At 44.1% G+C, this 25,263-nt stretch overlaps 1 protein-coding gene across 3 annotated transcripts in view; it reads right to left on the bottom strand.

The window, feature by feature from the left end:
• Positions 1-25,263, bottom strand: part of LOC117358278 — a 77,158-nt gene that overhangs the window by 14,488 nt on the left and 37,407 nt on the right. For all 3 annotated transcript variants that reach the window (XM_033940006.1, XM_033940007.1, XM_033940008.1), the window contains 2 exons: positions 20,162-20,224; positions 1,958-2,043 (listed from right to left, as the gene is read on the bottom strand). In XM_033940006.1, coding sequence (XP_033795897.1) covers positions 1,958-2,043; positions 20,162-20,224 — 149 coding nt within the window. The remainder of the gene's footprint in view (positions 1-1,957; positions 2,044-20,161; positions 20,225-25,263) is intronic.

Below are 25,263 nucleotides of genomic sequence, written 5' to 3' on the forward strand. Positions count from 1 at the left end.
TAACTTTCAAAATTTTTCTTTTTAACATGTCAAATAAATTCACAAAAAAGTGTTTAAATAAATGCTTAAAGCAAAAAAGCAATCTACGAGTGGAGAAACCAGCACTTAGCTTTTAATTCTGTGTTGATTGAGGCTGGATCCCCCTCTTAAACTTTGCTCTTTACAACCCAACCCAACCCAACCCAACCCAATTCTGACATCGGAGAGGAAGTTCTGGGCCAACCAGGCAGCGATTGTTTGGCTCAGAACTTTCTCTCCGATGTCAGAATTGACATGGGGTGGAAGGCTTGTGGGTCCAGCACTTGTGCAGTGGCTGCACGCGCCTGACCTGTTGTTGCGTCGGCATAGGGGAAGCAGGGAGAATACAAAGGCAACACGAGTCTATCACAGAGCTCAAGGTGGGCTCCACAATTGACTCGCATTGCCTTTGCTGGTAGATCACGATTGATCTGGTAGATCACGATTGACTTTTTGGGCACCCCTGCACTATATAAACTACCTTGACTATCCACATGAGGCCAGACTTCCCTCTGCTAAATCCATGTTGACTTTTGTGCCATTGATCCATTTAATATGGTAACATAGTACGAGGGATCTCGTAGATGGCAGCAGATAAAGACCTGAATGGTCTATCCAGTTCGCCCAACAGTCACACTCCTTATCAATTCATAATTAAACCAATAATAAATATGATAAAAAAATATTTGATCCTGATCTTTCTTTGCCATTTCTTGGACATAGACCATAGAAGTCCATCCTGCATTGTTCTTATGTTTCAACTACTAAGGTGAAAACAAAACTGTGAAGATGAAGATCTTGATTGAAAGTTTTTATTTGTTAAAAGTCTTCACAAGTAAAAGTGTTGCATATCAGTGACAAGTCAGTATCAGTTTTGTGGTGTGGATTCGACACGGTCTGTGTTTCGGTATTAAATAACCTTTTTCTGTCCATTTAGATGTAACCACAAAAAAAAATATTTGCTTGAAAACATCCAAATCACTGTGTTGGATGCGCTCCGATCTTTCCCACATAGTGCTTTGGATGTTTTCAAGCAAATATATATTTTTGTGGTTATATCTAAATGGACAGAAAAAGGTTATTTAATACCGAAACACGGACCGTGTCGGGTCCACACCACAAAACCGACACTGTACTACAAGGACTTGTCATTGATATGCATCACTTTTACTTGTGAAGACTTTGGCATTCGTGATTGAAGTTATGTGTTCATTTCAATCAAGATCATCGTCTCCACAGTTTTGTTTTCCCCTTGGATTTCTCCCCTTTACTGTGGAACTATTTGGTGAATTTCCTTTGCTTACCTCAACTACTAGAGTTGCAGCCGAAGCCCACTCCAATCTATTCCAATCCTTCTTGTCAATTGTAAGATATAGACCATAGAAATGTGCCTATTCTTATTCATTTATTAATATTCCACACTATCAATTAATTCCACAATATCAATTAATTTCCATGAAACAATACAATCAAAGAAAATCCACATCTTTCATAACATACCCCCCCCAAACACACACTCTTTTATGAAGCCACTTTAGGCTTTTTTATCGCCAGCCATGATAGTATTAGCTCTGACGCTCATAGGAATCTTATGAGCGTCAGAGCTTACAACTGCCATGGCCGGCAATAAAAAAAGCCTAACGGCTTCATAAAAGGGGACCATATTTATTGTATGATGTTATGTGTTTTTATGAATATCTGGTATTCTCACTGATCTCAGATTCGCTAAGCAGCTGCCTATGAAAATAATTGCTAGATGGTACATTCTGCAGAGTTTGTTACATAAAGAAAATTGTAAAAAGCAAAAGAACTGCAAAAGGAGGACGGATTTTATACTTATTTTAATGACAATTGGATTTAATGCCATCTGTATTGAGCTAGCAATGTTGGAGAATGCAGACAGGCCAAGCAATTTGACCTATGAAATGTTAGAGCTTACTTTTGTCTTTTTGCGCAGGGCCCAACAGATCAAGATGATGAGAATGATGAAGATGAGAAAGGAAATACTAATGATTAATCCAAGAGCTGTGGGGAGTAAAAAAAACAACACACACGCATTGGTATTTCAGAAATAATATTAATAAGTCATTTAAAATGAATAATTATACTTTCCATAAATTAATATTTCAATAACTCCCACCCCCCTTTTATGAAGCCACGATAGGCTTTTTTTTTTTTATCGACGGCTGAGGCGGTATTAGCTCTGACGCTCATAGGAATTCTATGAGCATCGGAGCTACTTGCTTTTTTTTTATATCAATCTTTTCAAACCACCCTCATAGTTAATGGTTTTTCCCATCGTCCCTAAAAACAGAAATGCTATCATATTTCTTCCAATTATGGGGAAGAAAGAACAGAAAGCTGATTGAGGGCTTTGATGATACCAGGATTACATATTGACCTTGAGGGTTTTTTTTCTTCAACCTCCACCTAAGGACATTTTTGGAATGCCAAAGGACTTGTGTGTGGAGATGACTATTTGCAGCATCAAGATATATTAGATTTGTACCCCAGCTTAAAATTAAATCCCTACGGGGAGACAGATGAGGTTGAATGTGGGCTTCTTTTGAACCTGAACCATATGCACAAGTTAGTGGTAGTTTTCCACAAAAGAAGAATTGATTTACATTTTTTTTCCATTCTTTTAAGTAATTTTCAAAGTGGGGAAACCAGAACATAGAACCAAGACAGCCCCTTTTCAAGTATTATTCATATTATTACAATACTTGTAAAAAGAGGAAACATCACCTCCCAATATCCATGAGAATCTCAATTCAACATTTTCACATAATTCTGCATCAAAGGGGTAGATTTCAATACCGCAATTTTCTGCAAGGAATCTGTGCTATACACTAAGATTTAGATCGCATTCTTAAGTTACTTTGTTGAATTGCCCTTTACCCTGCTTTGATACACCATTACACTGAAGCCTTTTTTTCATAATCTGTATAGAAAGTAGGTGTTGGGGCGGACTCACCATTGGGACAATCAGATGGCACCTGAGGGCTCACAGCAGTAAGGAATCCGCTCTTCCATAGCTTCCATCTAGTGTAATTATTTTTGATAGGTGGTTTGGGGCCCATGACCCTTAGCACCCAGGAACCTCAATCACTGTCGGTCTGCCCCTGGTAGGTGTGTTGACAAAGTGTCACATAAGAACATAAGAGCTGCCATACTGGAACAGACCAAAGGTCCATCAAGCACAGCATCCCCTTTCCAACAGTGGCCAATCCAGGTCACAAGTTCCTGGCAAGATCCCAAAAAAGTACAACAGATTTTATGATGCTTATCCTAGAAATACAGAGTGGATTTTCCCAAGTGCATCTTAATAATGGGAGAATGGGAATTGTATACCGACTTTTTGTGGTTACACATTCAAAGTGGTTTGCATACTCATATATACAGGTTTTATTTTGTACGCCTAATGGCCTTTTCTTTTAGAAAATTGTTATTGTTGTTAGGCTCCATCGACCTATGCTCGAGTCCTAGCGACTTGATGAATTGTGGGTCTAAAAAGAAATCGCTTTTGTGCTAGTCTGGTAAGGTCCTCGAGTGTCATCCCCATGACCAGCCTTCTGATTGCAGGTTGCCTTCTTCGCCTGGTTCCAATGATCTTTCTCTTCTGACAGTGTGACCAAAATAAGACAGTCATAACTTTATCATTTGGGATTCGAGTGACACAGCCAGTTTGATATCTTCCAGAATCAATTTGTTAGTTTTTCTGGCAGTTTACGGCATCTATAAAATCCTTCTCCAACATCAAAACTCAAATGAGTTAATCTTCTTTCTGTCTTATTTCTATAGTGCGAACAAACAAAAATGTTTTAATACAAATTCTACACTTCAAAATAGCAAATTATGTCCAAAGTGAAATACAAAATTAGGAATATATATTCCAGTTCTTGAAGAAAGATAATTTCTTCTACATTGGTTGCCTTATACATTTAATATTGAGTCACCACTTTTTTTCAAAGAGGAATATAAGAACATAAGAATTGCCACTTATGGGTCAGACCAGTGTTCCATCGTGCCCAGCAGTCCGCTCATGTGGCGGCCCTCTGGTCAAAGACCAGCACCCTAACTGAGACTAGCCCTACCTGTGTACGTTCCGGTTCAGCAGGAACTTGTCTAACTTTGTCTTGAATCCCTGGAGGGTATGTTCTCCTATGACAGACTCCGGAAGAGCGTTCCAGTTTTCTACCACTCTCTGGGTGAAGAAGAACTTCCTTACGTTTGTACGGAATCTATCCCCTTTCAACTTTAGAGAGTACCCTCTCGTTCTCCCTACCTTGGAGAGGGTGAACAACCTGTCCTTATCTACTAAGTTTATTCCCTTCAGTACCTTGAATATTTTGATCATGTCCCCTCTCTATCTCCTCTGTTCGAGGGAGAAGAGGTCCAGTTTCTCTAATCTTTCTCTGTATGGCACCTCCTCCAGCCCCTTAACTAAATCGGCAGACACAGCTATTCAGCTGAATAAAACCATATTCTAATCATTGGTCTTCCTCCTCCAAGGATTCAAGACAAAGTTAGACAAGTTTCTGCTGAACAGGAACATGCGCTGGTGGGGCTAGTCTCAGTTAGGGTGCTGGTCTTGGACCAGAGGTCCGCCGCGTGAGCGGACTGCTGGGCATGATGGACCACTGGTCTGACTCAGCAGTGGTAATTCTTATGTTCCTCCTCTTATACTTTTCTAATGTGCAAAATACAGCAATCCCTAAAATTACTTTATTAAGGCCCTCTTTTACTAAGGTGCGTTAACCGATTAGTGCGTGCTAAATGCTAACGCGTGCATGTTAGTCTATGGATACGTTAGCATTTAGCACACCTTAGTAAAAGAGGGGGGTAAATATATTCAATATATCTAAGCCACTTATCTTATAAACTTAACACTGATCCTGTCGGGCCCGTTTCGCCCACACGCTTCTTCTGTTGTTAGTACAGTGGTGCCTCGCATAACGAACGCCTCACACAACGAACGCTGCACACAACGAACTTCATGTCTTGATTCACACAACGAACTTCGTTTCACACAACGAACTTCACACAACGAACTTCGTTTCACACAACGAACTTCGTTTCACACAACGAAGTCGCCCGAGCTGCCGATGTATTGCATCCTTCCGCGCAGGCACTGCAGGCAGTCGTTAGTCACTGCGCTTAACTGCCCTCTCTCACTGTATACAGTCGTCCTTTTAAGATAAACTCAATATTTTTTATATATCATGGCTTCTAAAAAAAGCAGGAAGGTGATTTCTGTTGAAATGAAACGGGAAATAATTAGAAGGAGTGAATGTGGGGTAAAACAGTGTGACCTCGTCAAAGAGTTTGGCCTCAGCAAGACCACCATTTTCACCATTTTGACAAATTTATCTTTTTTTATGTCATCTTAGCATATTTTATGCTGCAGAACGAATTATTTTTTTTAACATGTATTGTTATGGGAAAACGCGTTTCACATAACGAACTTTTCGCATAACAAACTTGCTCCTGGAACCAATTAAGTTCGTTGTGTGAGGCACCGCTGTATTGTGTTGTAATAATTGTGTTCTTGATTAGTTTTCATGCACTCACGACTGCATTGTATAGAGCAGGCTGTGATGTTTCCAGCCTTGACTTTTGAACTAATTCTCAGAAGAAGCGTGTGGGCGAAACGGGCCTGTCAGGATCAGTGTTAAATTTATAAGATAAGTGGCTTAGATATATTGGATATATGTATACAGCATATATTTTTTTTTTCCTGAAAAAAAAAATCTTTATATATATATTTAATAAAGTGATTTAAGTAATTTTAGGGAATGCTGTATTTTGCACATTAGAAAAGTATAGGAGAAGGAGGGAGACCAATGATTAGAACATGGTTTTATTCAGCTGAACAGCTGATTCAGCCGATTTGTATGGAACAAAAAACCTGTCTGAGGTCTTTTCTCCTTCCTCTTTGAAAAGAAATGGTGACTCAGTGTTAAAAGTATAAGGCAACCAATTTGGAAGAAATTATCTTTCTTCAAGAACTGAATATATAGTCCACTTGTATATGTATTCCATTTTGGACATAATTTGTTTCTGGGTGTCCAGCTTTCACATCCGTAACTGACCACTGAGAAAATGAGTATGTAGACAAGTCTGACGTTCGTTTGGAGTGTTATTTCCATGCCTTTGAATACTTTGTTGAGAGTCTTCATTGAAGAGCGACCAAGTGCCATTCTGTAGAGTATTTCTTCCCTGCTAGTTGCTTCTCTGCTTACAGAAGAGCCCAGGAGATTGAAATCCTTTACAACTCCTATCGCCTTCAAGCACAAAATCTTCATTGTTTTCCTAATTGACTCTAATTAGAAGTTGCATGCACAGCTTGGTAGGTGCATTATGCAATGTGTTCTACATAACTTCTAGGGCTCAAATCTGAAAAGGAGGGTGTTCCTAAAATTTATGCACACTGTTATAGAATACACCCAATCCTTCTTTATTGGGCCCTAGGCAAACATATATTTGTGGGGACCCCTCTCCCACCATTATGTTACCTCTTCAGAAATTGCAGTGAAAGGTGCAGAACCTAGTTGTGGGTAAGATAGCACCAATAGTTTGTAAGTGAGCATGGGGACCATGCAAGCACATGCTCTGAATGGAGAAGCTTAATGGGTAGCGCTGGAGAGAAGTCCAGTTACTTAGTTCAAAAGAGAAATTCGCTTCCAGTGTGCCTCCTGAGATTTCAGTTGTGCCATGACACGCTGGTGAGGAGGAGAGTCATCCACTCCGGCTGACTGCCTACAGGACTGCCTCCCCTCCTCCTGGATCCCTCCACTGAAGTGGGTTGTGGCCAGATGGGCTTCTGCACATGCACAGAGGTCAATGCGATGATGTCATGATATCATCACATCGATGACCGCTCACTTCTGGGTGCCTTCCGGCCGGGGCACTAGGTTTAGTGAACCGCTGGCCTAAATGTTTGCGAGACACTGGGTTACAGTTTAACATTCACAGTGTTACAATATAACATTACATAGAGTGGGCAGACTTGATGGGCTGTAGCCCTTTTCTGCCGTCATCTTCTATGTTTCTGTGTTACATAGGGTTACAACTTCTCCAACCCCATGCTGGCGCTGTGGCGTAAACAAAATAAACAAAAAAAGACATTTCCTCTCTCTGTTAGGTCCTAGTTCATGCTGGTTCTCAAAAGTAGTAGCTGTGAAGGTAAGGAATACGAGGTTAGCTTTCATAAACTACAAAAGATCGCAGAAAGAGGAAGATAGGCAAAAATATCTGGAAAAGTTAAGAGAGGCTAGTCGTGTAGTCAGGAAAGCAAAGATACAAATGAAAGAAAAAAATAGCTGACATGGTAAAACAGGGAGATGACTTTTTTAAGATATATTAGTGATAGGAAGAAGTTCAAAAATGGCATTATGAGACTCAAAGGTGAAAGGGAGGAATATGTAGAAGCTGATAAACAAAAGGCCGAATTGCTTAATAAATATTTCTGTTCTGTGTTCACAGCTGAAGATCCAGGAAAGGGATGGTGGAGTGGTAGACCCTGATAAATTTTCAGAGGGTTGTGTTCATGAGGAGCTAGCTAAATTAAAAGTAGACAAAGCAATGGGGCCGGATGGTGTACATCCGAGGGTGCTACAGGAACTTAGGGAAGTTCTGATGGCTCCGCTAATCTTTTCAATGCTTCTCTAGAGTCGGGAGGGCTGGAGAAGGGCGGATGTGGTCCCTTGCCACAAAAGTGGAAGTAAGGAAGAAGTAGGGAATTACAGGCCAGTAAGTCTGACTTCTGTGGTAAGCAAATTAATGGAAACACTTTTAAAACAGAGAATGGTCACGTTTCTGGAATCCGGTGGATTGCTGAAGGGTTGTCGGGTAAGATTTGCCTCTTTACAGATGATATCAAAACTTGCAATAAAGTAGACACGCTGGATGGTGTGAATAACATGAAGAAAGACCTGGTGAAGCTTGAAGAAGGGTCTGAAATTTGGCAGATAAAATTTAATGCTAAGAAATGCAAGGTCATGCATTTGTGCTTCAAAAACCCCAAGGAACGGTACAGTTTAGGGGGTGAAGAACGTATGTACACGACGGAAGACCGGGATTTGGGTGTGATTCTAAGTGATGATGTTAAGGTGGTCAAACAAGTTGAAAAGGTGACGGCGAAAGCTAGACAGATGCTAGGGTGCATAGGGAGAGGTCATCCCTCCCCTTTAGAATCACTGAGATCTGGAATAACCTCACCTCCCCTCTCCGAACCTCAAGCTCCCTCCAACTCTTCCGCAAACACCTAAAAACCTGGCTATTCTCAAAACTGTAACACTTCCCCCCTCTTAGGCCTCTCACCTTCCCCCTTTACACCTAACTCTTTAATCTCTCCACTGTAGTTCCTCTCTCATCTTTCTTCCTGTAAACCGTGCCGAGCTCCGCATTCGTGGAGATGGTGCGGTATATAAACCCAAGGTTTAGTTTAGTTTAGTAGTAATGGTTACAGAGGATGGGCAGACTGGATGGGCCATTTGGCCTTTATTTGTCATCATGATACTAGTATATGCAGTCTATACATTTTTAAAATAAATACATAAGCGGTTCATGTCTACCCATTCCACTCCACTCATTGTTTTATAGACCTCTATTATATCACCCCTGAACCGTAGCTGCTTTAAGAAAGGTTTGGACAAGTTCCTGGAGGAAAAGTCCTTAGTCTGTTACTGAGAAAGACATGGGGGAAGCCACTGCTTGCCCTGGATCGGTAGCATGGAATATTGCTACACATTGGGTTTTGGCCAGGTACGAGTGACCCGGATTGGCCACCGTGCGAACGGGCTACTGGGCTTGATGGACCATTGGTTTGACCCTGTAAGTCTATTCTTATGTTCTAACCTTTACTCATAGGGAGGTCGCCCCATTCCTTTTATCATTTTCCCCCCTTCTCTGTACCTTTTCTAATTCTGCTATATCCTTTTTGAGATGCGGTGACCAGAATTGCACACACCGAGCGAATCAAGAGCATTATAACATTCTCATCTTTGTTTTTCATTCCTTTCCTGAGAATTCCTAACACTGTATTTGCTTTCTTTGCCATCATTACACACACCGAGCTGAGTGTTTCAACATCTCATCAGCAATGACACCCAGATCCTTTTCCTGGGTGGTGACCGCTAAAGTGGCATCTTGCATCACGTAACTGTAGACTGAGTTCCTCTTTAGCACATGCATCACTTTGCACTTGCTTATATTAAATATCGTCTGACACTTTGCTGTCCAGTCTCGCAAGGCCCTCTTGGAATTTCTCACAATCCTTTTGTGATTTACATCAAATTTGAGACAGAAGTTAAAAGAGCAGCCTCTGGGGCAATTACTCGTAATTTCAGAGCAGTGTTTATACTTATGTTGCAGGACTGTAACATACAATTAAATTCTACCTGGAACTCCTCTGCATCATTCCTTTATAGCAAATTAATATGGACCTAGATTCAATACAGTCAGCCTGCGGTTTGTTGGTTCATAGACAACGGCGCGAAAGACAAAGGCGTGCGCCGATAACTGAGCGCAAGATGGAGGCGCGCACCGAAGAAAATTACAGTTTTTAGGGGCTCTGACGGGGGTTTTTGTTGGGGAACCCCCGCACTTTACTTAATAGATATCGCGCCGGCGTTATGGGGGGTTTGGGGGGTTGTAACCCTCCACATTTTACTGTAAACTTAACTTTTTCCCTAAAAATAGGGAAAAAGCTAAGTTTTCAGTAAAATGTGGGGGGGTTACAACCCCCCACAACGCGGCGTGATGTCTATTAAGTAAACACGCCCCCCCCCGTCGGAGCCCTAAAAACAGTAATTTTGAGTGGCGCACGCCTCCACGCTGCGCTCAATTGTCTGGGCGCGCCTTTGTCCCGGCGCGCTTTTAACCTGACACCGGTTTGTTTATAGGTATATTGCAGTCAAGAATTTATTTCTGATGGGAAGTGTGTGGTGCAGTGGTTAAAGTTACAGTCTCAGCACCCTCAAGTTGTGGGTTCAAACCCACGCTGCTCCCTGTGACCCTGGGCAAGTCACTTAATCCCCCCATTGACCCAGGTACATTAGATAGATTGTGAGCCCACCAGGACAGACAGGGAAAAATGCTTGAATACCTGAATAAATTCATGTAAATCATTCTGAGCTCCCTGGGGTGAACAGTATAGAAAAATGAATATATTATTCTCTTTACAACCTAAAATTCCATCTGTTCTTTATTCAAGAATTAGAGAGAGAAATCCAAACTTAATGTCCCATTCATCAGAGAATGTAGCCCTAAGATCCTCCTATCTATGATGGATAGAATATGTCACTGAATAGAGAATGACACGAGGACAAATTTGTCCCCGTCGTCCCAGGAAGTCAATTGGGAGTGTGTGGCACAGTGGTTAAAGCTACAGCCTTAGCACCCTGTTGTTGTGGGTTTAAACCCACCCTGCTCCTTGTGACCCTGGGCAAGTCACTTAATTCCTCCATTGCCCCAGGTACATTAGATAGATTGTGAGCCTGCCGGGACAAACAGGAAAAAATGCTTGGGTACCTGAATGTAAACCACTTAGGCTACAAGTGTTAAATAAATCAATTAGATCAAATAGATCTCTACGTTATTACAAGCAAATGTTAATCCAAAATATGTTGAGACCAGTAAAATGACCTTCTGTTGTGCAGGGGTTAAACTGTGGAACTCACTTGTCAGCCAATTACAAAAATGCTGTGAAAAGGGCAGCTTTAGAAAATTACTTAAAACGCAGTTATTTGTAAATGCATTTTTCTAGATCAGGGGTGTCAAATGTCGGTCCTCGAGGGCCGCAATCCAGTCAGGTTTTCAGGACTTCCCCAATGACTATGCATGAGATCTATTGACATACAATGAAAGCAGTGCATGCAAATAGATCTCATGCTGAAATCCCAACTGGATTGCGGCCCTTGAGGACCGACATTTGACACCCCTGTTCTAGATACTGCTCTTCCATGATTACTGCTTGCTGAAGAATTTTCCTATGATTCTTTGTATAAGCCTTTTGGCTTTCATTTACATAGTTGATTTTCCGAGGATTATTTGTTCATGTTTGTCTGATTTTATTTGTTTTATAGAATTATGTATGTAAAATTATCTAAACCATTTAGGTATAAACAGTATAGAAATTTTTAAAATAAATAAAATAATTTCCCCATCCTGTCCCTGCCCCACTCCTGTAAGTTCTGCCTTAACCACACAAGCCTCAAACACTTATGATTTTAAAGAGTTTGAGGCTTGTGCAGATGAGGACGGAGCTTAGGCATTGGTGGAATGAGGCATTATCCCAGGACAAGCAGGCAGCATATTCTTGACTGATGGGTGACGGCACCGACGGAGCCCCGGTACGGACAATTTTAGAGTGATTGCACTCTAAGAACTTTAGAAAGTTCTAGCTAGGCCGCACCGCGCGTGCGCGAGTGCCTTCCCGCCCGACAGAGGCGCGCGGTCCCCAGTTTTCTTAATTCCGCGGAGCTAAGAAGACGCGTGTTTCCAACGGCTGTTGGAAGTTTTTTCCTGTTCACTTGCCTTCCCGCTCGCGCGTATTTTTTCTCTTCATTTTATTTCTTTCTTGTTCTTTTACCGTTTGTAAAAAAAAAAAAAAAAATTGTTTTATTTTTTTCACTTTTTATTGAACTACCCCGGCGGGGCCTGTTGGCACCATCGAAGCCTCCGGCTTCGATTTTGCTACAGCGGTTTTTCCCTTCATGCCCCCGTCACCGGGTTTCAAAAAGTGTCAGCGGTGTGCGCGCCCTATATCTCTCTCCGACCCGCACAAGTGGTGCCTTCAGTGTCTGGGTCCGGACCATAGGGCTGACACCTGCACCCGCTGTAGTTCTTTACAAAAAAGAACTTTAAAAAACCGACAAATTCAACAACGAATTCTGTTCGGCACCGACATGGAAGTTGCACCAGTATCGACATCGGCAACTTCCTCCAAATCGACACCGACTGTCTCGGCACCGACAGATACATCGCCGACGTCGGTCCCTGTAGGTAAGCCGGCTAAGAAGCCTTCCCCTACTGTCCTAGGGCCACCAGTCGAGCATGCAGTGAGCCAAGTCCTGCAGACTGAGCGCCGGCCCCGTAAACGCTCCGCTCCCATTGAAGTCACTGCCTCGTCATCGGCATCGACTTCACCCGAGCGTCGAGCGGCACCGAAGGTACCGAGCAAGAAAAGACCGGTACCGGTGCAATCGGGACCTACGTTGGATGAGCGCATTGCCTCTATCCTCCAGGTCCAGCTTAAACAGCAACTACAACATTTGCTCCCGGCTCTGTTGACACCGAATCCTCCAGTGTCGGTACCCAGTGAGCCTTCGGTGCCGACCGTCGATCAACCCCTTTTATTGACATCGACTTTGTCGGCACCGCACAAATCCATGTCCATGCCTATTCTTTCAGCGGAGCCGAAACGACGTTCTGCTCCGGACACCTCTGAACCGGTACCGTTCTCTGAGCCCCGTACCGTTCTACACTCCCCTGGTACCGTCTCCAACCGTTCGGGGAAATCGGTACGCAAGACTAAACATGTTGGCACCTCGACTCCACTTTCTCAGGGCCGTCTCCAATCGGTACGGGACCCTGACTTGTGGATGACTCGGATGATCACCTCGGTACCGAGGAAGATTATTCATCTGAAGAGGAGGATGTATCGGTGCAAGACCCTGCTACTAAGCCAGAGCACTCCTCATTTACCAAATTTTTAAGGGAAATGTCAGACACCCTTTCAATTCCTTTGGAGTCTGATTCTAAAAAGTCCAAGGCATTCTTAGATGCCTTGGACTTTGATCATCCTCCTAAGGAGTTCTTAAAGTTGCCCCTCCATGATATCTTGAGGGAAACTTTCTATAAGAACTTGGAAACTCCCTTAACCATCCCGGGAGCCCCAAGAAAATTGGAATCTCTTTATAAAGTCATTCCAATTCCAGGGTTCGATAAGCAACAACTTCCCATGAATCCTTGTTGGTGGAATCAACCCTGAAGAAGTCTGTAGGTGCCAGTGTTTACGCCTCTGTTCCTCCTGGCAGAGAAGGAAAGGCCATGGATAAATTTGGAAAGCGCCTTTACCAAAACGCCATGCTGGCCAACCGTTCAGGTAATTACGCATTCCACTTCTCGTTTTACCTGAAGCATCTCATTCAACAGGTGACCTCTTTTCAAAAGTACATTCCGGACCGTAGACTTCCTGCTTTCCAGCAATGTACTTCTAGTCTTTTGCAACTAAGGAAGTTTATGGTCCGTTCCATTTATGATACTTTTGAACTGACGTCACGGGCCACTGCTCTTTCTGTAGCAATGAGAAGGTTGGCATGGCTACGGGTCTCGGAACTGGATGTAAACCATCAAGACCGACTGGCCAATGCGCCTTGTCTTGGGGATGAGCTGTTTGGGGAGTCCATGGATACCGCCACACAAAAGCTCTCCGCGCATGAGACTAGGTGGGACTCCTTGTTGAAAAACAAGAAGAAGCCTCCTCCTCCTCGTCCATTCAGGCAACAACCTTCTTATCAAAGAAGGTTTTCTGCTCGCCCAGCTCAGACTCATCCTCCTCAGCCTCGCAGGCAGCGTCAACAGCAGCAACAGGCTCGTCAACAACAACAGCCTGCTGTAAAACCGGCTGTTCAACCTAAGTCTACACAGCCCTTTTGACTCTCTTCTCGAGAACATTGCCAGTCTTCCTCCCTCATGCCTTCAAAATCAGCCCATAGGAGGTCGACTCCAGGTTTTTCTGTCTCGATGGGAAGCAATTACCTCCGACCAGTGGGTACTTGCTATCATCGCTCACGGATATGCCCTGAACTTTCAGACTCCTCCACCGTTAAGTCTACCAAAAGAGTCTGCTTCCAACAAGGCTCAGTCCCTCCTTCTCGGTCAGGAGGTTCAATCCCTCCTCCTTCTCAATGCCATCGAACCAGTTCCTCTAGACCAGCAAGGCCTGGATTTTATTCCCGGTACTTTCTTGTCCCCAAAAAAACCGGAGATCTCAGACCAATATTAGATCTCAGAGACCTCAACAAATGTCTGGTCAAGGAGAAGTTCAAGATGTTATCTCTTGCACCCTATACCCTCTTCTCTCTCAGGAAGACTGGCTATGTTCCCTCGATCTCAAGGAGGCGTATACTCACATTCCAATTCATCTGATGTCCAGACAATACCTTCGCTTTCTTGTCAACCAACATCATTACCAATACAAGGTGCTACCCTTCGGCTTAGCCTCCTCTCCAGGGTATTCACCAAATGTCTGATTGTGGTCGCAGCTTATCTCCGCTCCCACAATTTTCAAGTCTTCCCTTATCTGGACGACTGGCTCATCAAGGCTCCTTCTCCTCAGTCCGTTCACATAGCCACCAATCAGACCATTTCCTTCCTTCGACTGTTGGGGTTCGAGATCAATCTACCCAAGTCACACCTCATTCCAACTCAGCGACTTCAATTCATTGGAGCCATTCTGGATACTGTTCAAATGAGGGCGTTTCTTCCTCCAAACCGCCTTCACACCATCCTTCATCTCTGTCAGCAGGTTTTCCAGAGAACTTCCATCTCAGCAAATCAAATGATGGTACTTTTGGGGCACATGGCATCCACAGTGCATGTCACCCCCTTTGCACGTCTCCACCTGCGTACTCCTCAATGGACCCTAGCGACTCAGTGGTCACAAGCGACGGATCCTTGTTCACAAACATATCTGTGACCTCGTCTCTTCGACAGTCGCTTCTTTGGTGGTTGAAATCATCAAATCTATCCAGAGGTCTACTGTTCCATCTACCTCCTCATCAACTAGTCATCACCACAGATTCCTCCCCCTATGCATGGGGAGCTCACTTGAACGAGTTCCAAACTCAGGGGTTTTGGACCACCCAGGAAAAGAAGCACCACATCAATTTCCTGGAACTCAGAGCGATATTTTACGCCCTCAAAGCTTTTCAACATCTCCTATTTCCTCAGGTTCTTCTCATTTGCACAGACAACCAAGTTGCAATGTATTACCTCAACAAACAAGGAGGGACGGGATCCCGTCCTTTATGTCAGGAAGCTCAAAGGATTTGGACATGGGCGACTGCTCGTCACCTATTCCTGAAAGCAGTCTACATACAAGGGGAACAGAATTGCTTAGCAGACAATCTCAGCAGAATTCTTCAACCTCACGAATGGACTCTCGACCCCTCGACTCTCCAGTCCATTTTCTCCCAATGGGGCACTCCTCAGGTGGATCTCTTTGCAGCTCCCCACAACCATCAGCTGCCCCGGTTTTGCTCCAGACTTTACTCTCCTCACCGTCTGGAACCCGATGCATTTCTTCTGGATTGGACCAATCTCTTCCTTTATGCATTCCCTCCTCTTCCGCTCATGCTGCGCACTTTATTCAAGCTCAAGAGGGAACAAGCCACCATGATCCTCATCGCTCCACGGTGGCCCAGACAGCATTGGTTTTCCCTTCTACTTCAACTCAGTTCCAGGGAACCCATACCTCTTCCTCTGTTTCCTTCACTACTTACACAGAATCAGCAAACGCTTCTTCATCCCAACTTACAGTCTCTGCACCTGACAGCTTGGTATCTCTCGGGCTGACTGCACCTCATGCTCTCCTTTCTCAGCCTGTCCGTTCTATTATTGATGCCTCCAGGAAACCGTCTACTCTTCAGTGTTACCAGCAGAAGTGGTCTCGGTTTTCTTCCTGGTGCCTGTTACATCATCATAATCCCATATCGACAGCAGTGGGATTGGTATTGGACTATCTTTTGTCCTTATCTGACTCTGGTCTTAAATCCTCTTCGATAAGGGTCCACCTTAGTGCCATTGCAGCTTTTCATGAGCCGATCCATGGAAAACCCCTCTCAGCTCATCCCTTAGTCTCAAGGTTCATGAAAGGCCTTTTCAATGTAAAACCACCTCTTAAGGCCCCTCCTGTTGTATGGGATCTTAATGTGGTTCTTTCTGCGTTAATGAAGCCTCCTTTCGAGCCTTTGGCCACAACGCATTTTAAATTTCTAACTTGGAAAGTGGTCTTTCTGATAGCTCTCACTTCTGCCAGGAGGGTCAGTGAGCTCCATGCACTGGTGGCTGATCCACCTTTCACTGTTTTTCACCATGATAAGGTTGTCCTTCGTACATCCAAAATTCCTTCCTAAGGTTGTGTCTGAGTTTCACCTTAATCAATCCATCGTTCTACCTGTTTTTTTCCCAAAGCCTCATGCTAATCCAGGTGAACAGGCTTTGCATTCCTTGGATTGTAAACGTGCTCTGGCTTACTATCTTGATCGCACCAAACCTCACAGATCATCTCCTCAACTGTTTTTGTCCTTTGATCCTAACAAGCTGGGTCATCCTGTATCTAAACGCACTCTGTCCAATTGGCTTGCTGCTTGCGTTTCTTTTTGTTATGCTCAGTCGGGCCTGACACTGGAGGGTTCTGTCACGGGCCACAAAATTAGAGCTATGGCAGCATCTGTTGCTTTCCTCCGTTCCACTCCTATTGAGGAAATCTGCAAGGCTGCTACTTGGTCCTCAGTTCATACTTTTACATCTCATTATTGTCGGATTCCTTCTCCAGACGGGATGGACACTTCGGCCAATCTGTTTTGCAAAATTTATTTTCATAATGGCCAACCTTCCCTCCATCCCTCTTTTTGTTAGCTTGGAGGTCACCCATCAGTCAAGAATATGCTGCCTGCTTGTCCTGGGATAAAGCACAGTTACTTACCGTAACAGGTGTTATCCAGGGACAGCAGGCAGATATTCTTGCGTCCCTCCCACCTCCCCGGGTTGGCTTCTTAGCTGGCTTATCCTAACTGGGGACCGCGCGCCTCTGTCGGGCGGGAAGGCACTCGCGCACGCGCGGTGCGGCCTAGCTAGAACTTTCTAAAGTTCTTAGAGTGCAATCACTCTAAAATTGTCCGTACCGGGGCTCCGTCGGTGCCGTCACCCATCAGTCAAGAATATCTGCCTGCTGTCCCTGGATAACACCTGTTACGGTAAGTAACTGTGCTTTATGACATCACAATCAGAGCTCTAGAATGCTGCTACTTATAATTTTAAAGGGTTTGAGGCTTGTGCAGATGACGACGGAGCTTAGGCATTGGTGGAATGAGACATTATGATATCACAATCTGAGCTCTAGAATGTTGCTACCTATTGTTTTAAAGTGTTTGAAGCTTGTGCAGATGAGGACAGAGTTTGCAGGAATGGGGCAGGGACAGGAAAATAACTTGCTGGATGGGACTGGAAAATGAGTTCCCTGTGAGGAGAAATGCCTCTGACTCATGGCAACACACGCAGTGAGGAATGCACCCTGTGATGTTTCACAGCAGAGTACAGGAGTGGTTTGCCATTGCCTTCTCCTTTGTAGTGTGTGGCTCCACTGTGTCATTGCTGTCCAACATGAAACCTCTTGGCCTACAGCATCTGGTATTTCCAGGTGTTCTTCCATTCAGGTACTAGCCAGACATGACACTGCTTACTCAGGGCAGCCAGGCCACAGGCTCCTGGTAGCTGAACACTGATGTACTATTTATGAGGTTTTTAAAAATAAAAATACATCCACAAGGGCTTCCTATTTGCAGTCTTACATACTGTGATGGGGTGTATATCCCATCACTGGCCAGCAGAGAGGAGTCTCAGCATTAGAAGAAGGAGCTCATTTGCATACAGATGATGCAAAGATACCTGGGAGCTCTCTGCTCACCTTGAGTGGAAAGGAGAGCTAATAACAAGAGTTCCAAAACAAAGAGCTGGGAAAAACAAGAACTGCTTTTGATACTTGGGTGACTCTTGAGGGGAGGAATGCTGGCCTGATCGATAGAGCTTGGAATGACTGGAGTATGCTCAAGTTTGATGACTAGTAGAGGGACTGGTGATGAGTATCTGAGGGACCAGGAGAATGAAGACTGAGTAACCAGGGAGTCCTCAGGAAGTGACCAGTGGTAGGAAGGTCTATGCGGACTAGTGTACCTTTGGTATCCCAATTGACGGGGGCTGGTGGAGTGATCGGTGGGGAGACTGGTGGTGACCAATGGAGGAATCAGTGACCTGTTAGGACCAGAGGGGCCAGCAAACAGAGGGACCGGCAGTGTCAGGACTGATGGGGACCCAAGAGTGACTGGCAGTGGCCCCAGAGTGAGTGGCCGGTGGTGACCAGAAGGACTGGCTACCAGAATATCCAGGGATGACCGGTAGTGACCAGAGTGATCAGAAGTAACTGATGGTGAAGAGGACCGGTGGCGACCAAAGGGACTGGTGGAGGTTGGAGCAATCTGTGGCAGCCAGAGTGACTAGGGAGGTGGGTCTTGTAACCTTGGAGTCGTCTTCGACTCTGACCTTTCATTTTCTACCCACATACAATAGACTGCTAAAGCCTTCCTCTCTGAGCATACTGCTTGGACCCTTGTCCACACTCTCGTAATCTCACACTTAGACTACTGCAATCTACTTCTAACAGAACCGTCTCTCCCTTCCTCAATCTGTACAAAACTCTGCTGTATAACTTATCTTCTGCCAACCTCACTACACTCACCTCACTCCTCTCCTCCAATCACTTCATTGGCTCCCTATCTGCCTTCGCATACAGTTCAGACTCCTATTACTAACCTACAGTGTGTTCGTTCTGCAGCCCCTCAGTATCTCCTTTCTCCTTATACACCCCCCGAGAACTCCATTCCTCAGACTTAGCTCCTTTTATCTCGCCGCCCTGTATGCCTGGAATAAACTACATGAGTCCGTCCGCCATGCCCCTTCTCTTCCCTTGTTCAAAAGGAGGCTGAAACCCCATCTTTTGGAGACAGCCTTCAACTCATAATCCTATACCTCTCTGCTCACTACCCTAGCTAGCAGTTTAACCATCCCCTCTGACTGCAGCCCTTACCCTGGCATCCTGTTTGTCTGACTTAATTGTTTAGATTGTAAGCTCACTTGAACAGGGACTGCCTCTTTTGTGACTCTGTACAGTGCTGCATATGTCTGGTAGCACTCTAGAAATAATTTATTTATTCAATTTTCTATACTGTTCTCCCAGGAGAGCTCAGAACGGTTTACATGAATTTATTCAGGTACTCAAGCATTTTTCCTTGTCCTGGTGGGATTTCAATCTATCCAATGTACCTGGGGCAAGGGGGGATTAAGTGATTTGTCCAGGATCACAAGGAGCAGTGAGGGTTTGAACCTACAACCTTAGGGTGCTGAGGTTGTAGTTTTAACCGCGATGCCACTCTAGAAATCAAAATGTAGCAGAAATGAGCCAAGTATAGGACAATCAAGCCATTGTGACATCACTGATGAGGTTGGCACTCAGGCATTGGTGGAAAGAGGCATTATGATGTCACAATACCAGCTCTGGTTATCAGAGGCTGAAACTTTTTTCACTATTTATTTATTCAATTTTCTATACCGTTCTCCCAGGAGAGCTCAGAATGGTTTACATGAATTGATTCAAGTATTCAAGCATTTTTCCCTGTCTGTCCTGGTGGACTCATGATCTATCTAATGTAGATGGGGCAATAGGGGGATTGAGTGACTTGCTCATGCTTTGAACCCACAACTTCAGGGTGCTGAGGCTGTATCTTTAACCACTGCAATACTCTAGAAATCCAAATGTAGCAAAAGTGAGCCAAGTATAGGACAATGAAGCCATTGTGACATCACTGATGAGGTTGGCTCTTAGGCATTGGTGGAATGAGGCATTATGATGTCACAATACCAGCTCTGGTTATCAGAGGCTGAAACTTTTTGCACTATTTATTTATTCAATTTCTATACCATTCTCCCAGGGGAGCTTAGAACAGTTTACATGAATTGATTCAGGTACTCAAGCATTTTTCCCTGTCTGTCCTGGTGGGCTCACAATCTATCTAATGTACCTGGGGCAATGGGGGCATTAAGTGACTTGCCCAGCATCACAAGGAGCAGCGTGGGTTTGAACCCACAACCTCAGGGTCCTGAGAATGTACCTTTAACCACTGTGCCCACACTTTCCCAGGCAGTAGTAGCAGTAGAAAAGCGAGTATTTTTAAAATGATTTATTGCAGTTACGTTTACTGCAATTTTTATACTGTACAATAGCAGAGTTAAGGCAATATGAATTCTGAAGATGCTCTGCTTTTATCAAATAAATACAGCAGTTGCATTTTTCACTTACTCGCTTGATTGGAGTCCTGTTTTGTAGTGGAAACAGTCGTATCATCCGATGAGGTTTCTGGTTCTGTAATGAAAACAAATTTTGAGCAAACTCATTTGTTGTTCAAACATGTTTCTAGGCTAGTAATTGGAACATGGGGATCCCAACCCAGGGGTTGATGCAGGAAGCTGACAGGGGGGCTGAAGTGTGCATGCAGTTAACTATTAGTTTATGTGCTGACCACAGTTTGTAAAAAAAAAAAAAAAAAGAGTTTCTGCACTGAAGTTAACTCCCACAGAAGACATCAGTGTACAACATATTAAAATGCATGATAAAGAGCCTATGACTTACCACAGAGCAATGCTGCACATCTACCAAGGGGGCAGAACTAAAAAAAAAAAATCCTACTGCTAGGCCTGAGTCAATGTACAGAGCCCATGCTCGACTTCCTTCCCCCTCTCAACCTGCCTGGACCCACCTGTTCCCAGTTCTAAATGCATTCCCTGATATCTAGCTGCCCCCCCTTCCATCAATTAAAGCTAAAAGTGCTTGATGTCTAGTGGTACCCCCTCCAACCTCCTGATTCCCTAATTTAAAATATCCCTGGTGTCTAGCAATGCTTCCTCTAAGGATTGGCCAGGCTCAGGCAAATTGTTTTTCATATGAATGACAAGTTCTAAAAACCAACAATTTTCCAGATTTACAAGCATTTTTTTTTTGAGTACGAGGGAGTGTATCGGATGCTACCATGCCCCCTGCTGGATACTCCCTAACAGTGTCTGAGCTATTCTCTCAGGGTTTTCGCAGCTGGCATTGTGCTTGTTGCAGGTTTCCGGGTCTCGCTGCGTCTTGTCAGGTAGAAACCGAAGTTTCAGCCACCATGCTGTGGCTTTCTTCAGGGTATGATCTGAAGTGTGCAGTTTCACTTTGTAAATAGTGGGTTCACTGACCTGATTGGGAACAGGGCAGTCCACCAATTTGAATTTTGGCGGGAAAGTCAGTTGGTCAGAAATTTGAATTTTGTGGTGAAAGTCTATAGAATGGAAAAGTCTCTGGTAGGTTTAAAGATGTTCTCCCCATGGAGCTGGGTTAAATGTTCTCTCAGGCTTTCCGCAGCTGGCACTGTGCTTGTTGCAGGTTTCTGGGTCTCACTGCGTCTTTGTCAAATAGAAACAAATTCAAACTCAAATTTCTGACCAACTGTTTGGAAATGCTAAATATGACCATGTCATGCACCTGGGGAGCCAAAATCCATGCAAGGTTTACACCCTAAATGGCGAGATCCTGACAAGAACTGAAGCGGAAAGAGACTTAGGGGTGATTGTCAGGGAAGACATGAAATCTGCAAACCAAGTGGAGCAAGCTTCATCCAAAGCAAGGCAAATCATAGGTTGCATACGCAGGAGTTTCGTCAGCCGCAAACCGGAAGTCATTATGCCACTGTATAGATCCATGGTGAGATCGCACCTGGAGTACTGTGTGCAATTCTGGAGGCCGCATTACCACAAGGATGTGCTGAGACTGGAATCGGTCCAGAGAATGGCCATCAGGATGGTCTCGGGACTCAAGGAGCTCCCATACGAGGAGCGGTTAGGGAAGTTGCAGCTCTACTCACTCGAGGAACGTAGAGAGAGGGGAGATATGATCGAGACATTCAAGTATCTCACGGGCCGCATCGAGGTGGAGGAAGATATCTTCTTTTTCAAGGGTCCCACGACAACAAGGGAGCATCCGTGGAAAATCAGGGGCGGGAAACTGCACGGTGACACTAGGAAGTTCTTCTTCACTGAAAGGGTAGTTGATCGCTGGAATAGTCTTCCAATCCAGGTTATTGAGGCCAGCAGCGTGCCAGATTTTAAGGCTAGATGGGATAGACATGTGGGATCTATCCGCAAAGATAAATAGGGAGGGTCATGGGCCGTGGCCCTTATCTGCCGTCTATTTCTATGTTTCTGTTTCTATGTATTGGAATTTTATGTCAAACTGTACTGGTTATAAACAGAATACAGGATACGGTATAAATTACTGTTGCTAATGTATCTATGAGTACATTGGATGGCACCGAAATACTTGATCGATAGTATATTCCCATATTCGCCGCCTCAAACCTTACGCTCTGCTGATTGTGGGGATCTGAATGTACCAACTAAACAGCAAATGCGATTCCATGTGACTAGAGTAGGTTCTTTTTCTTGTATCGGTCCTGATACTTGTAATTATATTCCGCTATACATCAGACAACAGGGTAATTTGAATATTTTTAAGAAATTGCTAAATTGAGATATTTATCTTGTAAAATGAAATGAGCACTTATTATTAGTTTGATGCTGGATGATATGCTTATGGGGAGGGTTGGGTAATTGTTTGTTATTAATGGATGTTTGTAACAAATAATGTGTGAACTTTTGTGACCCATTTTGATAAAGGAAGGCTATTAATGAATAAACTATAAACTATGCCATTTCTCAAGCCCCCTTTCCGCCCTATTAGTTCTCCAGCCCTCCTCCTTTCCATGCTGTTTCTCCAGCTCTCTCTTCTTGCAGTTTCTCCAGTCCCTTCCCCTCCCTCTCTCCCTTCATGCAGATTCTCCAGCCCCCTCCCCTCCATCATCCAATGCTACTCTCTAGTTCCTGATTCTCGAACCTACCTCCTCCCCGGACCGGCCGCTGTAATTAATCTTTGGAAAGCCGACAGCAGTAGCAATGAGGTAAGCCTGCTGCTGCTGGCCTGTCCCAGAAGCTGTCCATATTGAGCTCTATCAATAACAAGACTATGGATTTTTCCTCCAGGAACTTGTCCAACTTTTTTCGAAGGAAGGCCTATCTCAGGGGTCATCACTATTGGCAATACAGTGCTTGCCCTGGATCAGTAGCATGGAATGTTACTACTCTTTGGGTTTTGTCCAGGTACTAGTGACCTGGATCGGCCACTGTGAGAATGGGCTACTGGGCTTGATGGACCATTGGTCTGACCCAGTATGGCTATTCTTATGTTCTTACCTGAGCCAAGTATAGGACAATGAAGCCATTGTAACATCACTGATGAGGATGGCTCTGAGGCACTGTGGAATGAGGCATTATGACATCACAATCTCAGCTCTAGAATGTTGCTCTCATTGGGGTTCCGGAATCTTGCTCTTCTTTGAGATGCTGGAATGTTGCTACTCTTTGGGTTTTGGCCAGGTACTAGTGATCTGGATTGACCACCGTGAGAACGGGCTACTGGACTTGATGGACCATTAGGCTGACCAAGTAAGGCTATTCTTATGATCTTATGAGAAGGGAAGGGGTGCACACGAATGGCAAGGGGGGGCAGAAAGGAGGGGGGAGCAGAGAGGAAGACAGGTACCAGTGACCCCCCCTTACTACGCCACTGCTGGTACCTCTCCTCTTCCCCTGGTGAATATTTGAAGAGGTATGTGGAGAGGAGGGAAGGGTGTTTGGGAGGCACATGGCATGGTAATGCTGGGGGGGGGGGGGGGTGCATGGTAATGCTGGGTGCCTCTGCCCCAGGCATAAATTTCCCTTGCTTCATCACTAGTCCCAAATTCCACTTTAGCTCTTGTTCTTGCTGGGGTGGTTTCTTTTTTGGGGGGGATTATTGTGAGCCCTCTGGGGACAGAAAAATACCCACCGTACCTGAATATATAAGATGTAGAAGTCTATTGAAGTGAATTTAGGAATTGCAGGTATTTCTCTGTTCCTGGAAGACCCACAATGAGAACAAAAGAAAACCCTCCACATCACACAGACCCTTGCTTTTCCCTTTTATAATTTGGATGTTTCCGTTTATAAAATAGATGTTCAGGCTGGATGTTTCCAATATAAGGACATCCATTTCACAAGTGTTTTAGAACAGCTGCATCCAGTAAGAGCACTAGAAGCCCCCATGGGTCATTGAGTTAGAAACAATTAATAAATTAACAGATGTTCCGGTAGAGAAATCCATTTATCAATCCTTGTGGTTAAACTCCAAGATTCAAATAGGCAGATCTGGGATCACCTGAAAGCACTGGATGCAGGCAGGCACATGTCCACTAGATCAGTGGTTCCCAACCCTGTCCTGGAGGAACACCAGGCCAATTGGGTTTTCAGGCTAGCCCTAATGAATATGCATGAAGCAAATTTGCATGCCTATCACTTCCATCATATGCAAATCTCTCTCATGCATATTCATTAGGGCTAGCCTGAAAACTCGATTGGCCTGGTGTTCCTCCAGGACAGGGTTGGGAATCACTGCACTAGATGATGTTCTATCAAATGGGAAAATGCTTGATTTTTCACGACTGCAACAAACATTTGGTATTGCAAAGTCTCAAAATTATAAGTGGTTGCAGTTGAAGCAATCCATTCAGAAGGGGTTACCTGATTGGCAAAATCTAAAAAATTATTACAGCTTGCAGGTCCTATGCTTCCAGATAGATTCGTTAGGGCATCAGGCTGCCCGGTGGTATAAATTAATATCTGATTTCTTGAATAAAAAACCAAAAAATGGTCTTAGAGACATTTGGAACATTGAGATTAAGCAGTATATTTCTGCATCTTGATGGCCACGAATTTGGACTTGGAGGATGAGATGTACAGTGTCAGCATCTATGAGACAAACATGTTTTTTTTTTGTTACATAGATCTTTTTGGACCCCTGTTAGGTTACACAAGTTAGACAGTTCTAAATCTAATAGATGCTGGCATTGTCATCTGAACATAGGGACGCTGGATCATCTGTTGTTCTATTGTCCTTTGATACTTAACTTTTGGAGGTCAATATGGGGTACGATTAACAACATATTGGGATCATCAATTCCAATGACGTACGAGGCGGTCATATGTGCAACGTTATTACATGTTAAACTCCCTATGGATCGTTATAAATGCCGTCTTTTTCTTGCCATGACAGGAATAGCCATGCAGATGGTAACCTGAAATTGGAAGAACTATGACCGCCTAAATTTTCCTTTCTGGTAGGCAAATTTGTTCTCCAGCTATAGATATGAAAAAATGAATGCCGATAGTTTGGGGCACAGTAATTTATTTAAGCTGGTTTGGGGGCCGTTGACATCATATATTACTTTACTATAGTAGGTCTTTGATTAAGAGTCAGTTTTGGTTTATTTTCATATACAA

This window comes from Geotrypetes seraphini, chromosome 1 (genome assembly GCF_902459505.1).
Source record: "Geotrypetes seraphini chromosome 1, aGeoSer1.1, whole genome shotgun sequence".
NCBI classification, from domain to species: Eukaryota; Metazoa; Chordata; class Amphibia; order Gymnophiona; family Dermophiidae; genus Geotrypetes; species Geotrypetes seraphini.